General features: G+C 39.0%; 1 protein-coding gene across 2 annotated transcripts in view; it reads right to left on the reverse strand.

Moving 5' to 3' along the window:
• The window catches only part of LOC145331760 (heparanase-like), a 35,324-nt gene that overhangs the window by 11,546 nt on the left and 3,279 nt on the right, over positions 1-20,499 (reverse strand). For both annotated transcript variants that reach the window (XM_080176593.1, XM_080176592.1), the window contains exons 4-6: positions 2,173-2,224; positions 1,582-1,644; positions 217-309 (exon numbers count right to left, since the gene is read on the reverse strand). In XM_080176593.1, coding sequence (XP_080032719.1) covers positions 217-309; positions 1,582-1,644; positions 2,173-2,224 — 208 coding nt within the window. The remainder of the gene's footprint in view (positions 1-216; positions 310-1,581; positions 1,645-2,172; positions 2,225-20,499) is intronic.

Consider the following 20,499-nt stretch of genomic DNA (forward strand, 5'->3'; position numbering starts at 1 on the left):
AATCCGCATTGTTTTTAATTTACAGCCGCATCATAACATTAGTCCTCAAAGTTTTATGATAATGTTTTTTTATTCATTGGTTTAATAACTTTGAAGACTTTTAGGGAAGTTTGACTAATGTAATCTATAGTAGAGTTACTTTTGTGTATCAACATTGGGAATGTACATCAATTTATCGGTCACTGTCTTATCCCTTTGGATCCCAGAATACTTTACCTCCTTACTGAAATTATAAATGTTGATTAGATCATCTCCACTCATGTTAAATTTGTTTAGCTGCTTGTACAGTTCATCCAAATCTTCATCTGCCTGGGAAAAACAAGGATGACTTCATCCATAAAAGCGAAGCCCTGAAATGGTAGGACAAACGAACATTAACACTTGTATTATGTCAGAGATTAATAAGGAGAATATTAAGGCATAGGTCGAAACAAAATATTGTAAGTAAAATTGTTATAAAACTTCATGAATACAGGTAACTGTTTAGGGACATACTTACATTTTTAGGACTTGATTATAACGATTACGCTTCCTAAATCATACCTAATCCTTATAGGAATCATCATGCAAAGTTTAAAATGGATAGGACAATTCTAACCTGTTTAAAAGTTAGCCGACCCTTACTATAGAAAAGCTTCCCTTTTATGCAACAACACGCTGTGCTTCCCGTAGAAGAAAGTTGAAGGGGGCGCATTAAAAAAATGTTAACCTGTCAATAAGGAGAAAGACTAAACTACATAACTTTTGTGTCACTTTTGAGGAAGACGATTCCCTTTTCTCCCTTCTCTTTTGAAGAGATTTTCTTTAACCCTTCCCTTTTTCTTTTCCGAAATGTATATGACGTCACAGGAATCGTCTTCCTCAAAAGTGACACAAAAGTTATGTAGTTTAGTCTTTCTCGTCCATAAGAAGTCAATTTTTTTTTTATATTTCTTCATTTTTTAATTTGATTTCTACACCAAAATGTAAAAAGATTGAAAAAGATTCTATCAACTTTCTTCGCCAAAGAGCCCAAAGTGTCAATAGCAGCACAGGGATTACCAGGTGGGCGTGTAACCAATTTAAAAGGGGGAAGACAGGCCTTTCCAAATTTTACATATGATCAAACACAAATATAACTTTTATTCAACTTAAAATAACTATCATATAATTAATTTTAAATTGATCTATCTAATTTTAAGAACAAATGAATATCTATATTTTTATATGCCTCTATAATTATCCTTATAATAAAGTAACACTATGTGTGTTTGTCTGTCTGTTTGTACCGAAGGATCTCGCTAACCGCTGAACCAATCGGGTTCTCCTTAACAGGTTAGCTTCTCATAGGTCCCGGGAGGGTTCCACCACCACCCTCCCAAGAGAAATCACAAAAAATTCGAATTTTTTTACACAGAGACTTCAACGCAACATAGATAGGTATCGTAGAGACTTGAACGCAACATAGAAAAGTTACGTATTATTTTTTCAAAAAACAAACATTTAAAGTGCCACTAGAGGCCTATAGGGGCGAAGCCGCTAGTCTTTACATATACAAATACCTAAACGTAACCAAAGATTTTAAAATATAGGAAACATTACCTTTGAGCCATTTTTAGAGTTAGCACACCATTTATGAGTCTCTGTAACATCTAATTTTTCCAACTAAAACAAGGAGTATTTATTTTTCGCATCGTATAATAAACAGCTTTCCGCGGATATAAAAATGTAAATGATAAGACTGAAACTAGTTTTGTTAGCCCAGAGATGCCGAAGGTACGGCTAACAAAACTAGCGAAGCAGGGCTATGCAAAATTAAATTTGTATTGAAGTATGTTGACTAACTTATGATTTTTAGAAATAGATATTAAAGATTCAACATTAAGAGAAATAAGTAAAGCCGTTTATGAGAAAACTAGCGGCTACTCTACTACAAGCCTCTAGGGGCACTTAATGTGGAAGGGAAAGCCACTCACACCCACAAACTTTTGGATTTGAGTTTTTTTTAAATAGTAAAAAATATTTTTTTGGGGGGGTGATTTTCACATATTTCATTGGGAGTGTGAAGATACCCACCCCCAATATATTTTAAAAATTCCCTGGATCTGTAAGAAGCTCCACTGTTTAGGAAAATCAAGAAGAATATGAAACATTTAGCAACAACTAATAGTCCTTTGGTTTATAAGGTTTAACCTGAGGTTTATCTGGAACAAATGTAACCAAATCAGCGGCTGTTCCTCCTAATCTAATAAAAGTTATGGGTATAGTCCTTTCCATGACATCGCTCCATATGGGGCGATGATTTTAATTGATCGCCTCTTATGACAAGGGGCGATGTATTGGCTCCTTGAAAGGAGCGATTTAATAGCCCCATATAACAAGAGGCGATGTTATGACTCCTTGAAAGGAGCGATTTGATAGCCCCTTGCCCTAAGAGGCGATTAAATGATCCTTTATCGCTCCTTTATTGCCCCTTCTAAAGAGGAGATGATATGTCCTCTTATCCCAAGGGGCTATTTAATAAAATATCGCCTCTTCATGGCCCCTTCACGATTTTATATATCTTAGTCCCTTGATGGCCCCTACATCGCTCCTACATCGCCCCTTCATCGCTCCTCCATCGCTCCTTCTCCAAATTTATATTACATTGTACTTTGATGGCCCCTACATCGCCCCTCCATCGCTCCTACATCGCCCCTTCATCGCTCCTTCTTCAAATTTATATTACATTGTACTTTGATGGCCCCTACATCGCCCCTCCATCGCTCCTACATCGCCCCTCCATCGCTCCTACATCGCCCCTCCATCGCTCCTACATCGCCCCTTCATCGCTCCTTCTTCAAATTTATATTACATTGTACTGTGATGGCCCCTACATCGCTCCTACATCGCTCCTTCATCTCTCCTACATCGCCCCTTCATCGCTTCTTCTCCAAATTTATATTACATTGCAACTTGATGGCCCCTACATCGCTCCTTCATCGCTCCTACATCGCTCCTTCATCGCTCCTTCTCCAAATTTATATTAAATTGTACTGTGATGGCCCCTACATCGCTCCTACATCGCCCCTTCATCGCTCCTTCTACAAATTTATATTACATTGCAACTTGATGGCCCCTACATCGCTCCTACATCGCTCCTACATCGCTCCTACATCGCTCCTCCATCGCCCCTTCATCGCTCCTTCTCCAAATTTATATTACATTGCAACTTGATGGCCCCTACATTGCTCCTACATCGCTCCTACATCGCTCCTCCATCGCCCCTTCATCGCTCCTTCTCCAAATTTATATAACATTGCAACTTGATGGCCCCTACATCGCTGCTACATCGCTCCTCCATCGCTCCTACATCGCCCCTTCATCGCTCCTTCCACAAATTTATATTACATTGTACTTTGATGGCCCCTACATATCTCCTCCATCGCTCCTCCATCGCCCCTTAATAGCCCCTTACCTTAATTTATATAAAAAAGCCCCTACATAGCCTCTCCATCGCCCCTTAATAGCTCCTTACCTTAATTTATATAACATAGCCCCTACATAGCCTCTCCATCGCCCCTTATCTTAATTTATATAACAAAGCCCCTACATAGCCTCTCAATCGCCCCTAATAGCCCCTTACCTTTATTTATATAACAAAGCTCCTACATAGCCTCTCCATCGCCCCTTAATAGTCCCTTACCTTAATTTATATAACATAGCTCTTACATAGCCTCTCAATCGCCCCTTAAAAGCCCATTACCTTAATTTATATAACATAGCCCCTACATAGCCTCTCCATCGCCCCTTACCTTAATTTATATAACATAGCCCCTACATAGCCTCTCCATCGCCCCTTAATAGCTCCTTACCTTAATTTATATAACATAGCCCCTACATAGCCTCTCCATCGCCCCTTAATAGCCCCTTACCTTAATTTATATAACATAGCCTCTACATAGCCTCTCCATCGCCCCTTAATAGCCCCTTACCTTAATTTATATAACATAGCCCTACATAGCCTCTCCATCGCCCCTTAATAGCCCCTTACCTTAATTTATATAGCATAGCCCCTACATAGCCTCTCCATCGCCCCTTAATAGCCTCTTACCTTAATTTATATAATCCTTACCTTAATATATATAACATAGCCCCTACATAGCCTCTCCATCGCCCCTAAATAGCCCCTTACCCTAATTTATATAACATAGCCCCTACATAGCCTCTCCATCGCCCCTTAATAGCTCCTTACCTTAATTGATATAACATAGCCCCTACATAGCCTCTCCATTGCCCCTTAATAGCCCCTTACCTTAATTTATATAACATAGCCTCTACATAGCCTCTCCATCGCCCCTTAATAGCCCCTTACCTTAATTTATATAACATAGCCCTACATAGCCTCTCCATCGCCCCTTAATAGCCCCTTACCTTAATTTATATAGCATAGCCCCTACATAGCCTCTCCATCGCCCCTTAATAGCCTCTTACCTTAATTTATATAATCCTTACCTTAATATATATAACATAGCCCCTACATAGCCTCTCCATCGCCCCTAAATAGCCCCTTACCCTAATTTATATAACATAGCCCCTACATAGCCTCTCCATCGCCCCTTAATAGCCCCTTACCTTAATTTATATAACATAGCCTCTACATAGCCTCTCCATCGCCCCTTAATAGCCCCTTACCTTAATTTATATAACATAGCCCTACATAGCCTCTCCATCGCCCCTTAATAGCCCCTTACCTTAATTTATATAGCATAGCCCCTACATAGCCTCTCCATCGCCCCTTAATAGCCTCTTACCTTAATTTATATAATCCTTACCTTAATATATATAACATAGTCCCTACATAGCCTCTCCATCGCCCCTAAATAGCCCCTTACCCTAATTTATATAACATAGCCCCTACATAGCCTCTCCATCGCCCCTTAATAGCTCCTTACCTTAATTTATATAACATAGCCCCTACATAGCCTCTCCATCGCCCCTTAATAGCCCCTTACCTTAATTTATATAACATAGCCTCTACATAGCCTCTCCATCGCCCCTTAATAGCCCCTTACCTTAATTTACATAACATAGCCCTACATAGCCTCTCCATCGCCCCTTAATAGCTCCTTACCTTAATTTATATAGCATAGCCCCTACATAGCCTCTCCATCGCCCCTTAATAGCCTCTTACCTTAATTTATATAATCCTTACCTTAATATATATAACATAGCCCCTACATAGCCTCTCCATCGCCCCTAAATAGCCCCTTACCCTAATTTATATAACATAGCCCCTACATAGCCTCTCCATCGCCCCTTAATAGCCTCTTACCTTAATTTATATAACATAGGCCCTACAAAGCATCTCCATCGCCCCTTAATAGCCCCTTACCTTAATTATATAACATAGCCCCTACATAGCCTCTCCATCGCCCCTTAATAGCCTCTTACCTTAATTTATATAACATCTCTCCTACATCGCCCCTTCATCGCTTCTTCTCCAAATTTATATTACATTGCAACTTGATGGCCCCTACATCGCTCCTTCATCGCTCCTACATCGCTCCTTCATCGCTCCTTCTCCAAATTTATATTAAATTGTACTGTGATGGCCCCTACATCGCTCCTACATCGCCCCTTCATCGCTCCTTCTACAAATTTATATTACATTGCAACTTGATGGCCCCTACATCGCTCCTACATCGCTCCTACATCGCTCCTCCATCGCCCCTTCATCGCTCCTTCTCCAAATTTATATTACATTGCAACTTGATGGCCCCTACATCGGTCCTACATCGCTCCTACATCGCTCCTCCATCGCCCCTTCATCGCTCCTTCTCCAAATTTATATAACATTGCAACTTGATGGCCCCTACATCGCTGCTACATCGCTCCTCCATCGCTCCTACATCGCCCCTTCATCGCTCCTTCCACAAATTTATATTACATTGTACTTTGATGGCCCCTACATCTCTCCTCCATCGCTCCTCCATCGCCCCTTAATAGCCCCTTACCTTAATTTATATAAAAAAGCCCCTACATAGCCTCTCCATCGCCCCTTAATAGCTCCTTACCTTAATTTATATAACATAGCCCCTACATAGCCTCTCCATCGCCCCTTAATAGCCCCTTATCTTAATTTATATAACAAAGCCCCTACATAGCCTCTCAATCGCCCCTAATAGCCCCTTACCTTTATTTATATAACAAAGCTCCTACATAGCCTCTCCATCGCCCCTTAATAGTCCCTTACCTTAATTTATATAACATAGCTCTTACATAGCCTCTCAATCGCCCCTTAAAAGCCCATTACCTTAATTTATATAACATAGCCCCTACATAGCCTCTCCATCGCCCCTTACCTTAATTTATATAACATAGCCCCTACATAGCCTCTCCATCGCCCCTTAATAGCTCCTTACCTTAATTTATATAACATAGCCCCTACATAGCCTCTCCATCGCCCCTTAATAGCCCCTTACCTTAATTTATATAACATAGCCTCTACATAGCCTCTCCATCGCCCCTTAATAGCCCCTTACCTTAATTTATATAACATAGCCCTACATAGCCTCTCCATCGCCCCTTAATAGCCCCTTACCTTAATTTATATAGCATAGCCCCTACATAGCCTCTCCATCGCCCCTTAATAGCCTCTTACCTTCATTTATATAATCCTTACCTTAATATATATAACATAGCCCCTACATAGCCTCTCCATCGCCCCTAAATAGCCCCTTACCCTAATTTATATAACATAGCCCCTACATAGCCTCTCCATCGCCCCTTAATAGCTCCTTACCTTAATTGATATAACATAGCCCCTACATAGCCTCTCCATTGCCCCTTAATAGCCCCTTACCTTAATTTATATAACATAGCCTCTACATAGCCTCTCCATCGCCCCTTAATAGCCCCTTACCTTAATTTATATAACATAGCCCTACATAGCCTCTCCATCGCCCCTTAATAGCCCCTTACCTTAATTTATATAGCATAGCCCCTACATAGCCTCTCCATCGCCCCTTAATAGCCTCTTACCTTAATTTATATAATCCTTACCTTAATATATATAACATAGCCCCTACATAGCCTCTCCATCGCCCCTAAATAGCCCCTTACCCTAATTTATATAACATAGCCCCTACATAGCCTCTCCATCGCCCCTTAATAGCCCCTTACCTTAATTTATATAACATAGCCTCTACATAGCCTCTCCATCGCCCCTTAATAGCCCCTTACCTTAATTTATATAACATAGCCCTACATAGCCTCTCCATCGCCCCTTAATAGCCCCTTACCTTAATTTATATAGCATAGCCCCTACATAGCCTCTCCATCGCCCCTTAATAGCCTCTTACCTTAATTTATATAATCCTTACCTTAATATATATATCATAGTCCCTACATAGCCTCTCCATCGCCCCTAAATAGCCCCTTACCCTAATTTATATAACATAGCCCCTACATAGCCTCTCCATCGCCCCTTAATAGCTCCTTACCTTAATTTATATAACATAGCCCCTACATAGCCTCTCCATTGCCCCTTAATAGCCCCTTACCTTAATTTATATAACATAGCCTCTACATAGCCTCTCCATCGCCCCTTAATAGCCCCTTACCTTAATTTACATAACATAGCCCTACATAGCCTCTCCATCGCCCCTTAATAGCTCCTTACCTTAATTTATATAGCATAGCCCCTACATAGCCTCTCCATCGCCCCTTAATAGCCTCTTACCTTAATTTATATAATCCTTACCTTAATATATATAACATAGCCCCTACATAGCCTCTCCATCGCCCCTAAATAGCCCCTTACCCTAATTTATATAACATAGCCCATACATAGCCTCTCCATCGCCCCTTAATAGCCTCTTACCTTAATTTATATAACATAGGCCCTACAAAGCATCTCCATCGCCCCTTAATAGCCCCTTACCTTAATTATATAACATAGCCCCTACATAGCCTCTCCATCGCCCCTTAATAGCCTCTTACCTTAATTTATATAACATCTCTCCTACATCGCCCCTTCATCGCTTCTTCTCCAAATTTATATTACATTGCAACTTGATGGCCCCTACATCGCTCCTTCATCGCTCCTACATCGCTCCTTCATCGCTCCTTCTCCAAATTTATATTAAATTGTACTGTGATGGCCCCTACATCGCTCCTACATCGCCCCTTCATCGCTCCTTCTACAAATTTATATTACATTGCAACTTGATGGCCCCTACATCGCTCCTACATCGCTCCTACATCGCTCCTCCATCGCCCCTTCATCGCTCCTTCTCCAAATTTATATTACATTGCAACTTGATGGCCCCTACATCGCTCCTACATCGCTCCTACATCGCTCCTCCATCGCCCCTTCATCGCTCCTTCTCCAAATTTATATAACATTGCAACTTGATGGCCCCTACATCGCTGCTACATCGCTCCTCCATCGCTCCTACATCGCCCCTTCATCGCTCCTTCCACAAATTTATATTACATTGTACTTTGATGGCCCCTACATCTCTCCTCCATCGCTCCTCCATCGCCCCTTAATAGCCCCTTACCTTAATTTATATAAAAAAGCCCCTACATAGCCTCTCCATTGCCCCTTAATAGCTCCTTACCTTAATTTATATAACATAGCCCCTACATAGCCTCTCCATCGCCCCTTAATAGCCCCTTATCTTAATTTATATAACAAAGCCCCTACATAGCCTCTCAATCGCCCCTAATAGCCCCTTACCTTTATTTATATAACAAAGCTCCTACATAGCCTCTCCATCGCCCCTTAATAGTCCCTTACCTTAATTTATATAACATAGCTCTTACATAGCCTCTCAATCGCCCCTTAAAAGCCCATTACCTTAATTTATATAACATAGCCCCTACATAGCCTCTCCATCGCCCCTTACCTTAATTTATATAACATAGCCCCTACATAGCCTCTCCATCGCCCCTTAATAGCTCCTTACCTTAATTTATATAACATAGCCCCTACATAGCCTCTCCATCGCCCCTTAATAGCCCCTTACCTTAATTTATATAACATAGCCTCTACATAGCCTCTCCATCGCCCCTTAATAGCCCCTTACCTTAATTTATATAACATAGCCCTACATAGCCTCTCCATCGCCCCTTAATAGCCCCTTACCTTAATTTATATAGCATAGCCCCTACATAGCCTCTCCATCGCCCCTTAATAGCCTCTTACCTTAATTTATATAATCCTTACCTTAATATATATAACATAGCCCCTACATAGCCTCTCCATCGCCCCTAAATAGCCCCTTACCCTAATTTATATAACATAGCCCCTACATAGCCTCTCCATCGCCCCTTAATAGCTCCTTACCTTAATTGATATAACATAGCCCCTACATAGCCTCTCCATTGCCCCTTAATAGCCCCTTACCTTAATTTATATAACATAGCCTCTACATAGCCTCTCCATCGCCCCTTAATAGCCCCTTACCTTAATTTATATAACATAGCCCTACATAGCCTCTCCATCGCCCCTTAATAGCCCCTTACCTTAATTTATATAGCATAGCCCCTACATAGCCTCTCCATCGCCCATTAATAGCCTCTTACCTTAATTTATATAATCCTTACCTTAATATATATAACATAGCCCCTACATAGCCTCTCCATCGCCCCTAAATAGCCCCTTACCCTAATTTATATAACATAGCCCCTACATAGCCTCTCCATCGCCCCTTAATAGCCCCTTACCTTAATTTATATAACATAGCCTCTACATAGCCTCTCCATCGCCCCTTAATAGCCCCTTACCTTAATTTATATAACATAGCCCTACATAGCCTCTCCATCGCCCCTTAATAGCCCCTTACCTTAATTTATATAGCATAGCCCCTACATAGCCTCTCCATCGCCCCTTAATAGCCTCTTACCTTAATTTATATAATTTTTACCTTAATATATATAACATAGTCCCTACATAGCCTCTCCATCGCCCCTAAATAGCCCCTTACCCTAATTTATATAACATAGCCCCTACATAGCCTCTCCATCGCCCCTTAATAGCTCCTTACCTTAATTTATATAACATAGCCCCTACATAGCCTCTCCATCGCCCCTTAATAGCCCCTTACCTTAATTTATATAACATAGCCTCTACATAGCCTCTCCATCGCCCCTTAATAGCCCCTTACCTTAATTTACATAACATAGCCCTACATAGCCTCTCCATCGCCCCTTAATAGCTCCTTACCTTAATTTATATAGCATAGCCCCTACATAGCCTCTCCATCGCCCCTTAATAGCCTCTTACCTTAATTTATATAATCCTTACCTTAATATATATAACATAGCCCCTACATAGCCTCTCCATCGCCCCTAAATAGCCCCTTACCCTAATTTATATAACATAGCCCCTACATAGCCTCTCCATCGCCCCTTAATAGCCTCTTACCTTAATTTATATAACATAGGCCCTACAAAGCATCTCCATCGCCCCTAAATAGCCCCTTACCTTAATTTATATAACATAGCCTCTACATAGCCTCTCCATCGCCCCTTAATAGCCCCTTACCTTAATTTATATAACATAGCCCTACATAGCCTCTCCATCGCCCCTTAATAGCCCCTTACCTTAATTTATATAGCATAGCCCCTACATAGCCTCTCCATCGCCCCTTAATAGCCTCTTACCTTAATTTATATAATTTTTACCTTAATATATATAACATAGTCCCTACATAGCCTCTCCATCGCCCCTAAATAGCCCCTTACCCTAATTTATATAACATAGCCCCTACATAGCCTCTCCATCGCCCCTTAATAGCTCCTTACCTTAATTTATATAACATAGCCCCTACATAGCCTCTCCATCGCCCCTTAATAGCCCCTTACCTTAATTTATATAACATAGCCTCTACATAGCCTCTCCATCGCCCCTTAATAGCCCCTTACCTTAATTTACATAACATAGCCCTACATAGCCTCTCCATCGCCCCTTAATAGCTCCTTACCTTAATTTATATAGCATAGCCCCTACATAGCCTCTCCATCGCCCCTTAATAGCCCCTTACCCTAATTTATATAACATAGCCCCTACATAGCCTCTCCATTGCCCCTAAATAGCCCCTTACCCTAATTTATATAACATAGCCCCTACATAGCCTCTCCATCGCCCCTTAATAGCCTCTTACCTTAATTTATATAACATAGGCCCTACAAAGCATCTCCATCGCCCCTTAATAGCCCCTTACCTTAATTATATAACATAGCCCCTACATAGCCTCTCCATCGCCCCTTAATAGCCTCTTACCTTAATTTATATAACATAGCCCCTTCATAGCCTCTTCATCGCCCCTTACCTTAATTTATATAACATAGGCCCTTTATGGCTCCTGTACAGCCTCTGTAATTGTATTGCCCCTTCATTATAGAAGGTAGGGCATTAAGGTAAGGAAGGAATGTGACCCTCTACAGTTTTAAATTTAAGTTTTAAAAGGATGACAAGGATGACAACATTTATAAAAGCAAAGCTCTGAAACGGTAGAAAAAAGTTTAATGAACATTAATAATGTAGAGTGTCAGAACTGAATAGTCAGAACATAAATTTAAAATTCGAAACAAAATTGTAAGTAAATTTATTGAGAAATTGCTTACATGCAGGAAAATGCTTAAGGACGTACTCACATTTTTTGGACTTGATTATAGATATGATTCGCTTATAACATTCTATTTTGTTGTCCTAGGAATCAGTATCCCAGAAATCAGATTAATCGGATAATTTTGATACATAAAAATTTGTTCTAAGTTAATAATTAGTATGCTTAAAATGGACGTACGGATATTCTGATAATGATTATAGACTTTCTAAATCGTACCTTTCTACTACAGGAATCACATGCCTAAATTAACGAAAATAGCTAACCGTTACAGACGTACGGACTGATCCTTAATATAGAAAAGCTTTGCTTTTAAAAAGTTAAAAAGATTTTTTGAGGGGATTGGGTAATATTTTTCTTGGGGTGAATTTTCTGGGAGGGTGGAGATACCCTCCCTCGAAATAATTATAAACCCTCTATGAACTTAAAAGAAGCTTCACTGTAAAGGAGAACCATATAGGTTCAGCGGTTAGCTTTTCTACAGACAAAAAAAAGATTACTACTTTATATAATAGGTTATGAAAAAGGAAAAAAAAGCAAGATAACAAGGATAACAACATTCACAAAAGCAAAGCTCTAAAATCAGGAGGTCAAACATAAATTTTGTTAAAATTAGCGTAAATCTATAAGACAAAGTAGAATGATGTCTGTCCATCAATCTGTCTGTCTGTCCGTCTGTCTGTCCGTCTGTCAGTCCTTAAGATCTCGGTAACCACTGGACCGATTATATTCTACTATTCAGGGAATATACCTACTGGTCCTGTGGTGGTTTTAGGCTATTTTCTTGGGGGGTGGGATACCCCCAACCCCCCCAAAAACAAAAAAATCCCCCCCCATTTTTTTTTTGCTGAAGATTTTCTTGGTCCTATTACGAATTTCGCCAAAAAAAATTTTTATCACCTCTTGGGGCAAAGCCCCTAGAGGCTAGGGGCGAATCTGCTAGTATAGAATATAGTAAAAGGGCATAATTTTATTTTTAGTATTTGATTATAATACTAAACCTTGTTGTCCTAAGAAACATTACTCCAAAACCCAGATGAATGGGACAATGATATTATACAAAAAAATGGACGTACATACTTTCTAGTAATGAATATAGTATTGTACCCAACTGTTATAGAAATCATTCTGCAAAGTTTGAAATCGATAGGATATTTATAACATGTCTAAATTAAAGAAAATGTCGTCAAACCGTTTGGACGTACGGACAAACCAATCCTTACTATAGAAAAGTTTCGCATTTAAAAAGGAAAATTATAATGAAAATATAATGAATTAATAAAATAAATATAAATAATATAATAACATAATGAAATAAAGAAAAAAAAATAAACTAAGAGAATGAAATTTTTTAGTTAAATAGAATATTGAATAAGGATCATATAATGGACAAACAGACAAAGTAAGTTATAGAGCAGACTTTAAGAGAATATGCTATTACTCAAAGATTATCACGAAACCTAAGTCTTTTGAAGCATAATTGAGAGACAGACAAAATAATTTATAGACTGGATATACATATGTCATGGGAATATTCACTAAAAATCTCAACAGTCTATCTTTAACAATAGCAGAGAAAACCACGTGCTTAACTTAATGAGAAGAGCAATGACGAAAGGACTAACCCTAATTGTAGAAAAGTCTCTCTTTTAACAAAAAAAGTATTTTTTTTGGTCTGAAGCTTAAAAATTTCATAAACTGACTAAATTCTCCATTTAAGGGAAGCTTCACATAGGTCATGGGATGGTTTTTTGCTTTTTCATTTTCAGATTTAAGCCCCTAATTGGTTTAGGCTATTTTTCTGCCTCCTTACATTAAAAAGAGCGCAGCTGCAAGTGAATAAGAAAAGAGAAATATAAAAGAAGAATACATATTATCCTATTATATAAAGTAGTAAAACATAAACAAACGTTGGAGTGGACAAACCTAGGAATGGGACAATCGTCGGAGTGGACATTGCTTATGTAAAACGCAGGAGTGTCTTTTATTTTATTTATAAGATAAAAATCTTTCAAAACAAAAAAAAATCTTGAATATCTTTTCTCACAGACTGAAATTTTAAAATCAGTCTAACAGTTTTCCAAAGTAGGTAAGTTCTATCGAAAGGCAAAGGTTTGAAACAGATAGAACATTTCATTAAACTAAAACATATTTTTTTCTCACATTGTTTACAACTGTCAAATATGTTTTTTTATATGCCTAACCCCTGCAGGGGGCTTATTTGTATATTTATATCTTAACCTAACCTAACCTGTGTAGAAATAACTAAACAAATGTTGTTGAAACCTAATTTTTAAGATATTATAGACACTTCTGCGTTTTACTTATATAATGTCCACTCCGACATTTGTCCGAAACATCCTGCGTTTGTCCACGTTAATAAGGCTTTCTGTTCTGAAACTTAAGATCTCAATAATTACTAAACAGATTGGGCTTTCTATTTCAGGTAAGCTTAATATTTGTCTTGTAATGGCTTTAGGCTATTTTATTTTAAGTCGAGGGATGGTTTTAGGCTATTCTATTTTAAGTCCTGGGAAGGTTTTAGGCTTTAATTCATTCCCCTTTGAATACAGAGCCAATAGATGCTGGGGGCGTAGCCGCTAGTCGATATACAAAGTTTTTTTTTGTCTGTAGCAAAGGATCTCGTTTGCTGCTAAACCGATATGATGTATGTCTGTCTGTCTATACCGTAGGATCTTGCTAACCGCTGAGTCCTGAGATGATTTTAAGATAGTTTATTTTTTTTCCTTATAATAAAATAACAGGATATTTGTCCATAAAAAGCGAAGCAATATCTTAATTTTTGTTGTTGGAACTGTTATTCAGTTGATTATACCAAGGATCTAAAGGAATAAGACAATGGCCGATAAATTTTTATCCATCCCTAATAACGATACACAAAATTGCAACACTACAACCAAAATATGACAAAAGTCCCCAAAGTTTTGAGCCAACGAATAAGAAAACTTCATTATAAAACTTTGGAGACTATTGTAAAAATTGCCTAATGTTTCCTTTCTCCCTGAGATTATACAGACTATCCTTAAACTAATATTTACATTAACGTAACAGGATGTTTATCAGTATCAACTGAACCGATATGCTTCTCCTTTACATTGAAGCTTATTTTACTCGCAGGAAAAGTTTTCATTTTGGGGAGGGGACCAACACTTTCAGCCCCCGGAAGGTATCACTTCCCTTAAATTCTTAACCTTCCCCCTCCCCCCCCTCTCCACCACATCTATTCATTAAAGTACTCCTAGGGTCATCTATGGGATTAGCCGTTAGTGACTTAAAAATAATTCAAGTGCAATGATATATTTACCAAATTAATACGATAATTTTGTATACATTTTTTATGAAAAAAAATTATTTTGCCAAAGGCAGCCAAAAAATAAGCAGCAAATATTTCAAAAATGCTCTGATAATCAGAGATCTACAGGGATAAGACGATTGTCGATAAAATGATATATATACATATATACAGTGTGTTTTTTATGAGAACTTTTTTGAAAGCAATTTTACCTTACTTATAGTTATCAGAATTTAATGATTAATGGCTTATTCTCTTCTTTTTTATAACCTTTAATAGAAAAGCAAAAAATATTTCAGTTTTTATTCAAAAAGTACAGTAAATTAAAAAATTTAAAACTTAGGTGTCAACATCTAAAAATGGTTTTAGTGCATTTTTCTTATAATCTACCTTTGCAAGAATGGCTGCAAAACGCTTCAAAGTTGAGATATAGAGCTAAAAATTTATATAGATACTATTTGTGACATGTACTAGAACATTTTGAAATTTGAAGGCCATATCTCAACCAGGGAGGGAATACTGGCCCCCCAATGTACTCCCTCCATTCTTGGAAAGGGTAGAAGATTTGAGCATAAGAAAAATGCGCTAAAACCATTTCTCGTATTCATTTGAATCCGGTGGATAGGAACCGGTTCTCATCCATACGAAAAAACTATGTCTAGCATCGTATTATATCCAGCTTTCTACGAATATAGATATGTACAATCATAAGATTAAACCCAGTTTTTTTAGCCGGTGCCTTCGGCACCTCGGGCCTAAAAAAACTAGTTTTAATCTCATAATTGTACTTTTTATATCCGCGGAAAGCCGTTTATAATACTATGCGAGAAATAACTATTTTAGATGTTGACACCCATGTTTTGAAATTTTGAATTTACTGTACTTTTTAAATAAAAACTGAAATATTTTTTTGCTTTTCTGTTAATGGTTATAAAAAACGAAGAGAATAAGCCATTACTCATTAAATTCTGATAACTATAAGTAGGGTAAAATTGCTTTCAAAAATGCTCTCATAAAAAAAAAACACTGTATATATATGTATGTTTATATATTAATTATTCCCATTGATGATTCACAAAATTACCCCTTCTTTAGTTTAGAATTAGTGGTTAAAACATTTAGACACTCAACTTAATGAACTAAACAATCACAAAACAATAAAAAGTCCCCAAGGTTGTTAATCTAACGAATAAGAAAACGGTATTATAAAACTTTGGAGACTAGACAGCACTCTTGGATAAGCCAACTTATAACACTTTGGTAACTATCCTAATCCTCCCTGGCGAAATGACAATGAGATTTTTTGGTAAATTTGTGGCAAACTTTATTCTTAATAAATTAGCACTTGCCAAAATTATACTGGAGAGATATTTCATTGAAGGATAAATCTTTTTTTTTGCCCAAACTTTTCGTCAGCCAATAATAACAGATAAGTTAAACATTGTAAAAATAATATAGTAACTTAACTCGAGTTGTCAACGGCAGAAATTAGGTCCTGAGATGGTTTTAGGCCTGGAAAGGTTTATAACAATTTTATCTGTATTTCTTAAAATAAATTAACAGAATCTTTGTCTGTATGTATGAATGTCTGTCTGTACCGAAGGATCTTGCTAACCGCTGAACCAATATGGTTCTCCTTTACAGTGAAGATTCCTATAGGTCCTGAGATCGTTCTCTTTAATAGGGTAGCTTCTCATAGGTCCTGGGGAGGTTAATAACTATTTTATTTTAATCCTTATAATAAAGTAACAGGATCTTTGTCTGTATGTATGTAGAGGCTATGTTATATAAATTAAGGTAAGGGGCTTTTAAGTGGCGATGGAGGGCTATTAAGGGGCGATGGAGAGGCTATGTTATATAAATTAAGGTAAGGAGCTATTAAGGGGCGATGGAGAGGCTATGTAGCGGCTATGTTATATAAATTTGCTATTAAGGGGCGATGGAGAGGCTATATAGGGGCTATTTTATATAAATTAAGGTAAAGGACTATTAAGGGGCGATGGAGAGGCTATGTAGGGGCTATGTTATATAAATTAAGGTAAGGGGCTATTAAGGGGCGATGGAGAGGCTATTTAGGGGCTATGTTATATAAATTCGGGTAAGGGGCTATTAAGGGGCGATGGGGAGGCTATGTAGGAGCTATGTTATATAATTAAGGTAAGGGGATATTAAGGGGCGATGGAGAGGCTATGTAGAGGCTATGTTACATAATTAAGGTAAGAGGCTATTATGGGGCGATGGAGAGGCTATGTAGGAGCTTTGTTATATAGATTAAGGTAAGGGGCGATGGAGAGGCTATGTAGGGGCTATGTTATATAAATTAAGGTAATGGGCTTTTAAGGGGCGATTGAGAGGCTATGTAAGAGCTATGTTATATAAATTAAGGTAAGAGGCTATTAAGGGGCGATTGAGAGGCTATGTAGAGGCTATGTTACATAATTAAGGTAAGGGGCTATTAAGGGGCGATGGAGAGGCTATATAGGAGCTTTGTTATATAAATTTAGGTAAGGGGCTATTAAGGGGCGATGGAGAGGCTATGTAGGGGCAATGTTATATAATTAAATTAAGTGGCTATTAAGGGGCGATAGAGAGGCCATATAGGAGCTTTGTTATATAAATTAAGGTAAGGGGCTATTAAGGGGCGATGTAGGGGCCATCAAGTTGCAATGTAATATAAATTTGGAGAAGGAGCAATGAAGGGGCGATATAGGAGCGATGAAGGAGCGATGGAGGAGCTATGTAGGAGCGATGTAGGGGCCATCAAGTTGCAATGTAATATAAATTTGGAGAAGGAGCGATGAAGGGGCGATGTAGGAGCGATGAAGGAGCAATGTAGGAGCAATGTAGGGGCCATCACAGTACAATTTAATATAAATTTGGAGAAGGAGCGATGAAGGAGCGTTGTAGGAGCGATGGAGGGGCGATGTAGGAGCGATGGAGGGGCGATGTAGGGGCCATCAAAGTACAATGTAATATAAATTTGGAGAAGGAGCGATGAAGGGGCGATGTAGGAGCGATGAAGGAGCGATGTAGGAGCGATGTAGGAGCGATGTAGGGGCCATCACAGTACAATTTAATATAAATTTGGAGAAGGAGCGATGAAGGAGCAATGTAGGAGCGATGGAGGGGCGATGTAGGAGCGATGGAGGGGCGATGTAGGAGCCATCAAAGTACAATGTAATATAAATTTGGAGAAGGAGCGATGAAGGAGCGATGGAGGGGCGATGTAGGAGCGATGGAGGGGCGATGGAGGGGCGATGTAGGGGCGATGTAGGGGCCATCAAAGTACAATGTAATATAAATTTGGAGAAGGAGCGATGAAGAGGCGATGTAGGAGCGATGAAGGAGCGATGTAGGAGCGATGTAGGGGCCATCACAGTACAATTTAATATAAATTTGGAGAAGGAGCGATGTAGGAGCGATGGAGGGGCGATGTAGGAGCAATGAAGGAGCGATGTAGCAGCGATGTAGGGGCCATCAAGTTGCAATGTAATATAAATTTGGAGAAGGAGCGATGAAGGGGCGATGTAGGAGAGATGTTATATAAATTAAGGTAAGAGGCTATTAAGGGGCGATGGAGAGGCTATGTAGGGGCTATGTTATATAATTAAGGTAAGGGGCTATTAAGGGGCGATGGAGATGCTTTGTAGGGCCTATGTTATATAAATTAAGGTAAGAGGCTATTAAGGGGCGATGGAGAGGCTATGTAGGGGCTATGTTATATAAATTAGGGTAAGGGGCTATTTAGGGGCGATGGAGAGGCTATGTAGGGGCTATGTTATATATATTAAGGTAAGGATTATATAAATTAAGGTAAGAGGCTATTAAGGGGCGATGGAGAGGCTATGTAGGGGCTATGCTATATAAATTAAGGTAAGGAGCTATTAAGGGGCGATGGAGAGGCTATGTAGGGCTATGTTATGTAAATTAAGGTAAGGGGCTATTAAGGGGCGATGGAGAGGCTATGTAGAGGCTATGTTATATAAATTAAGGTAAGGGGCTATTAAGGGGCGATGGAGAGGCTATGTAGGGGCTATGTTATATAAATTAAGGTAAGGAGCTATTAAGGGGCGATGGAGAGGCTATGTAGGGGCTATGTTATATAAATTAGGGTAAGGGGCTATTTAGGGGCGATGGAGAGGCTATGTAGGGACTATGTTATATATATTAAGGTAAGGATTATATAAATTAAGGTAAGAGGCTATTAAGGGGCGATGGAGAGGCTATGTAGGGGCTATGCTATATAAATTAAGGTAAGGGGCTATTAAGGGGCGATGGAGAGGCTATGTAGGGCTATGTTATATAAATTAAGGTAAGGGGCTATTAAGGGGCGATGGAGAGGCTATGTAGAGGCTATGTTATATAAATTAAGGTAAGGGGCTATTAAGGGGCGATGGAGAGGCTATGTAGGGGCTATGTTATATAAATTAGGGTAAGGGGCTATTTAGGGGCGATGGAGAGGCTATGTAGGGGCTATGTTATATATATTAAGGTAAGGATTATATAAATTAAGGTAAGAGGCTATTAAGGGGCGATGGAGAGGCTATGTAGGGGCTATGCTATATAAATTAAGGTAAGGGGCTATTAAGGGGCGATGGAGAGGCTATGTAGGGCTATGTTATATAAATTAAGGTAAGGGGCTATTAAGGGGCGATGGAGAGGCTATGTAGAGGCTATGTTATATAAATTAAGGTAAGGGGCTATTAAGGGGCAATGGAGAGGCTATGTAGGGGCTATGTTATATCAATTAAGGTAAGGAGCTATTAAGGGGCGATGGAGAGGCTATGTAGGGGCTATGTTATATAAATTAGGGTAAGGGGCTATTTAGGGGCGATGGAGAGGCTATGTAGGGGCTATGTTATATATATTAAGGTAAGGATTATATAAATTAAGGTAAGAGGCTATTAAGGGGCGATGGAGAGGCTATGTAGGGGCTATGCTATATAAATTAAGGTAAGGGGCTATTAAGGGGCGATGGAGAGGCTATGTAGGGCTATGTTATATAAATTAAGGTAAGGGGCTATTAAGGGGCGATGGAGAGGCTATGTAGAGGCTATGTTATATAAATTAAGGTAAGGGGCTATTAAGGGGCGATGGAGAGGCTATGTAGGGGCTATGTTATATAAATTAAGGTAAGGAGCTATTAAGGGGCGATGGAGAGGCTATGTAGGGGCTATGTTATATAAATTAAGGTAAGGGGCGATGGAGAGGCTATGTAGGGGCTATGTTATATAAATTAAGGTAATGGGCTTTTAAGGGGCGATTGAGAGGCTATGTAAGAGCTATGTTATATAAATTAAGGTAAGGGACTATTAAGGGGCGATGGAGAGGCTATGTAGGAGCTTTGTTATATAAATAAAGGTAAGGGGCTATTAGGGGCGATTGAGAGGCTATGTAGGGGCTTTGTTATATAAATTAAGATAAGGGGCTATTAAGGGGCGATGGAGAGGCTATGTAGGGGCTATGTTATATAAATTAAGGTAAGGAGCTATTAAGGGGCGATGGAGAGGCTATGTAGGGGCTTTTTTATATAAATTAAGGTAAGGGGCTATTAAGGGGCGATGGAGGAGCGATGGAGGAGAGATGTAG

This window comes from Acartia tonsa, chromosome 11 (assembly GCF_053477335.1).
Source record: "Acartia tonsa isolate MP-2025a chromosome 11, ASM5347733v1, whole genome shotgun sequence".
Lineage (NCBI taxonomy): Eukaryota > Metazoa > Arthropoda > Copepoda > Calanoida > Acartiidae > Acartia > Acartia tonsa.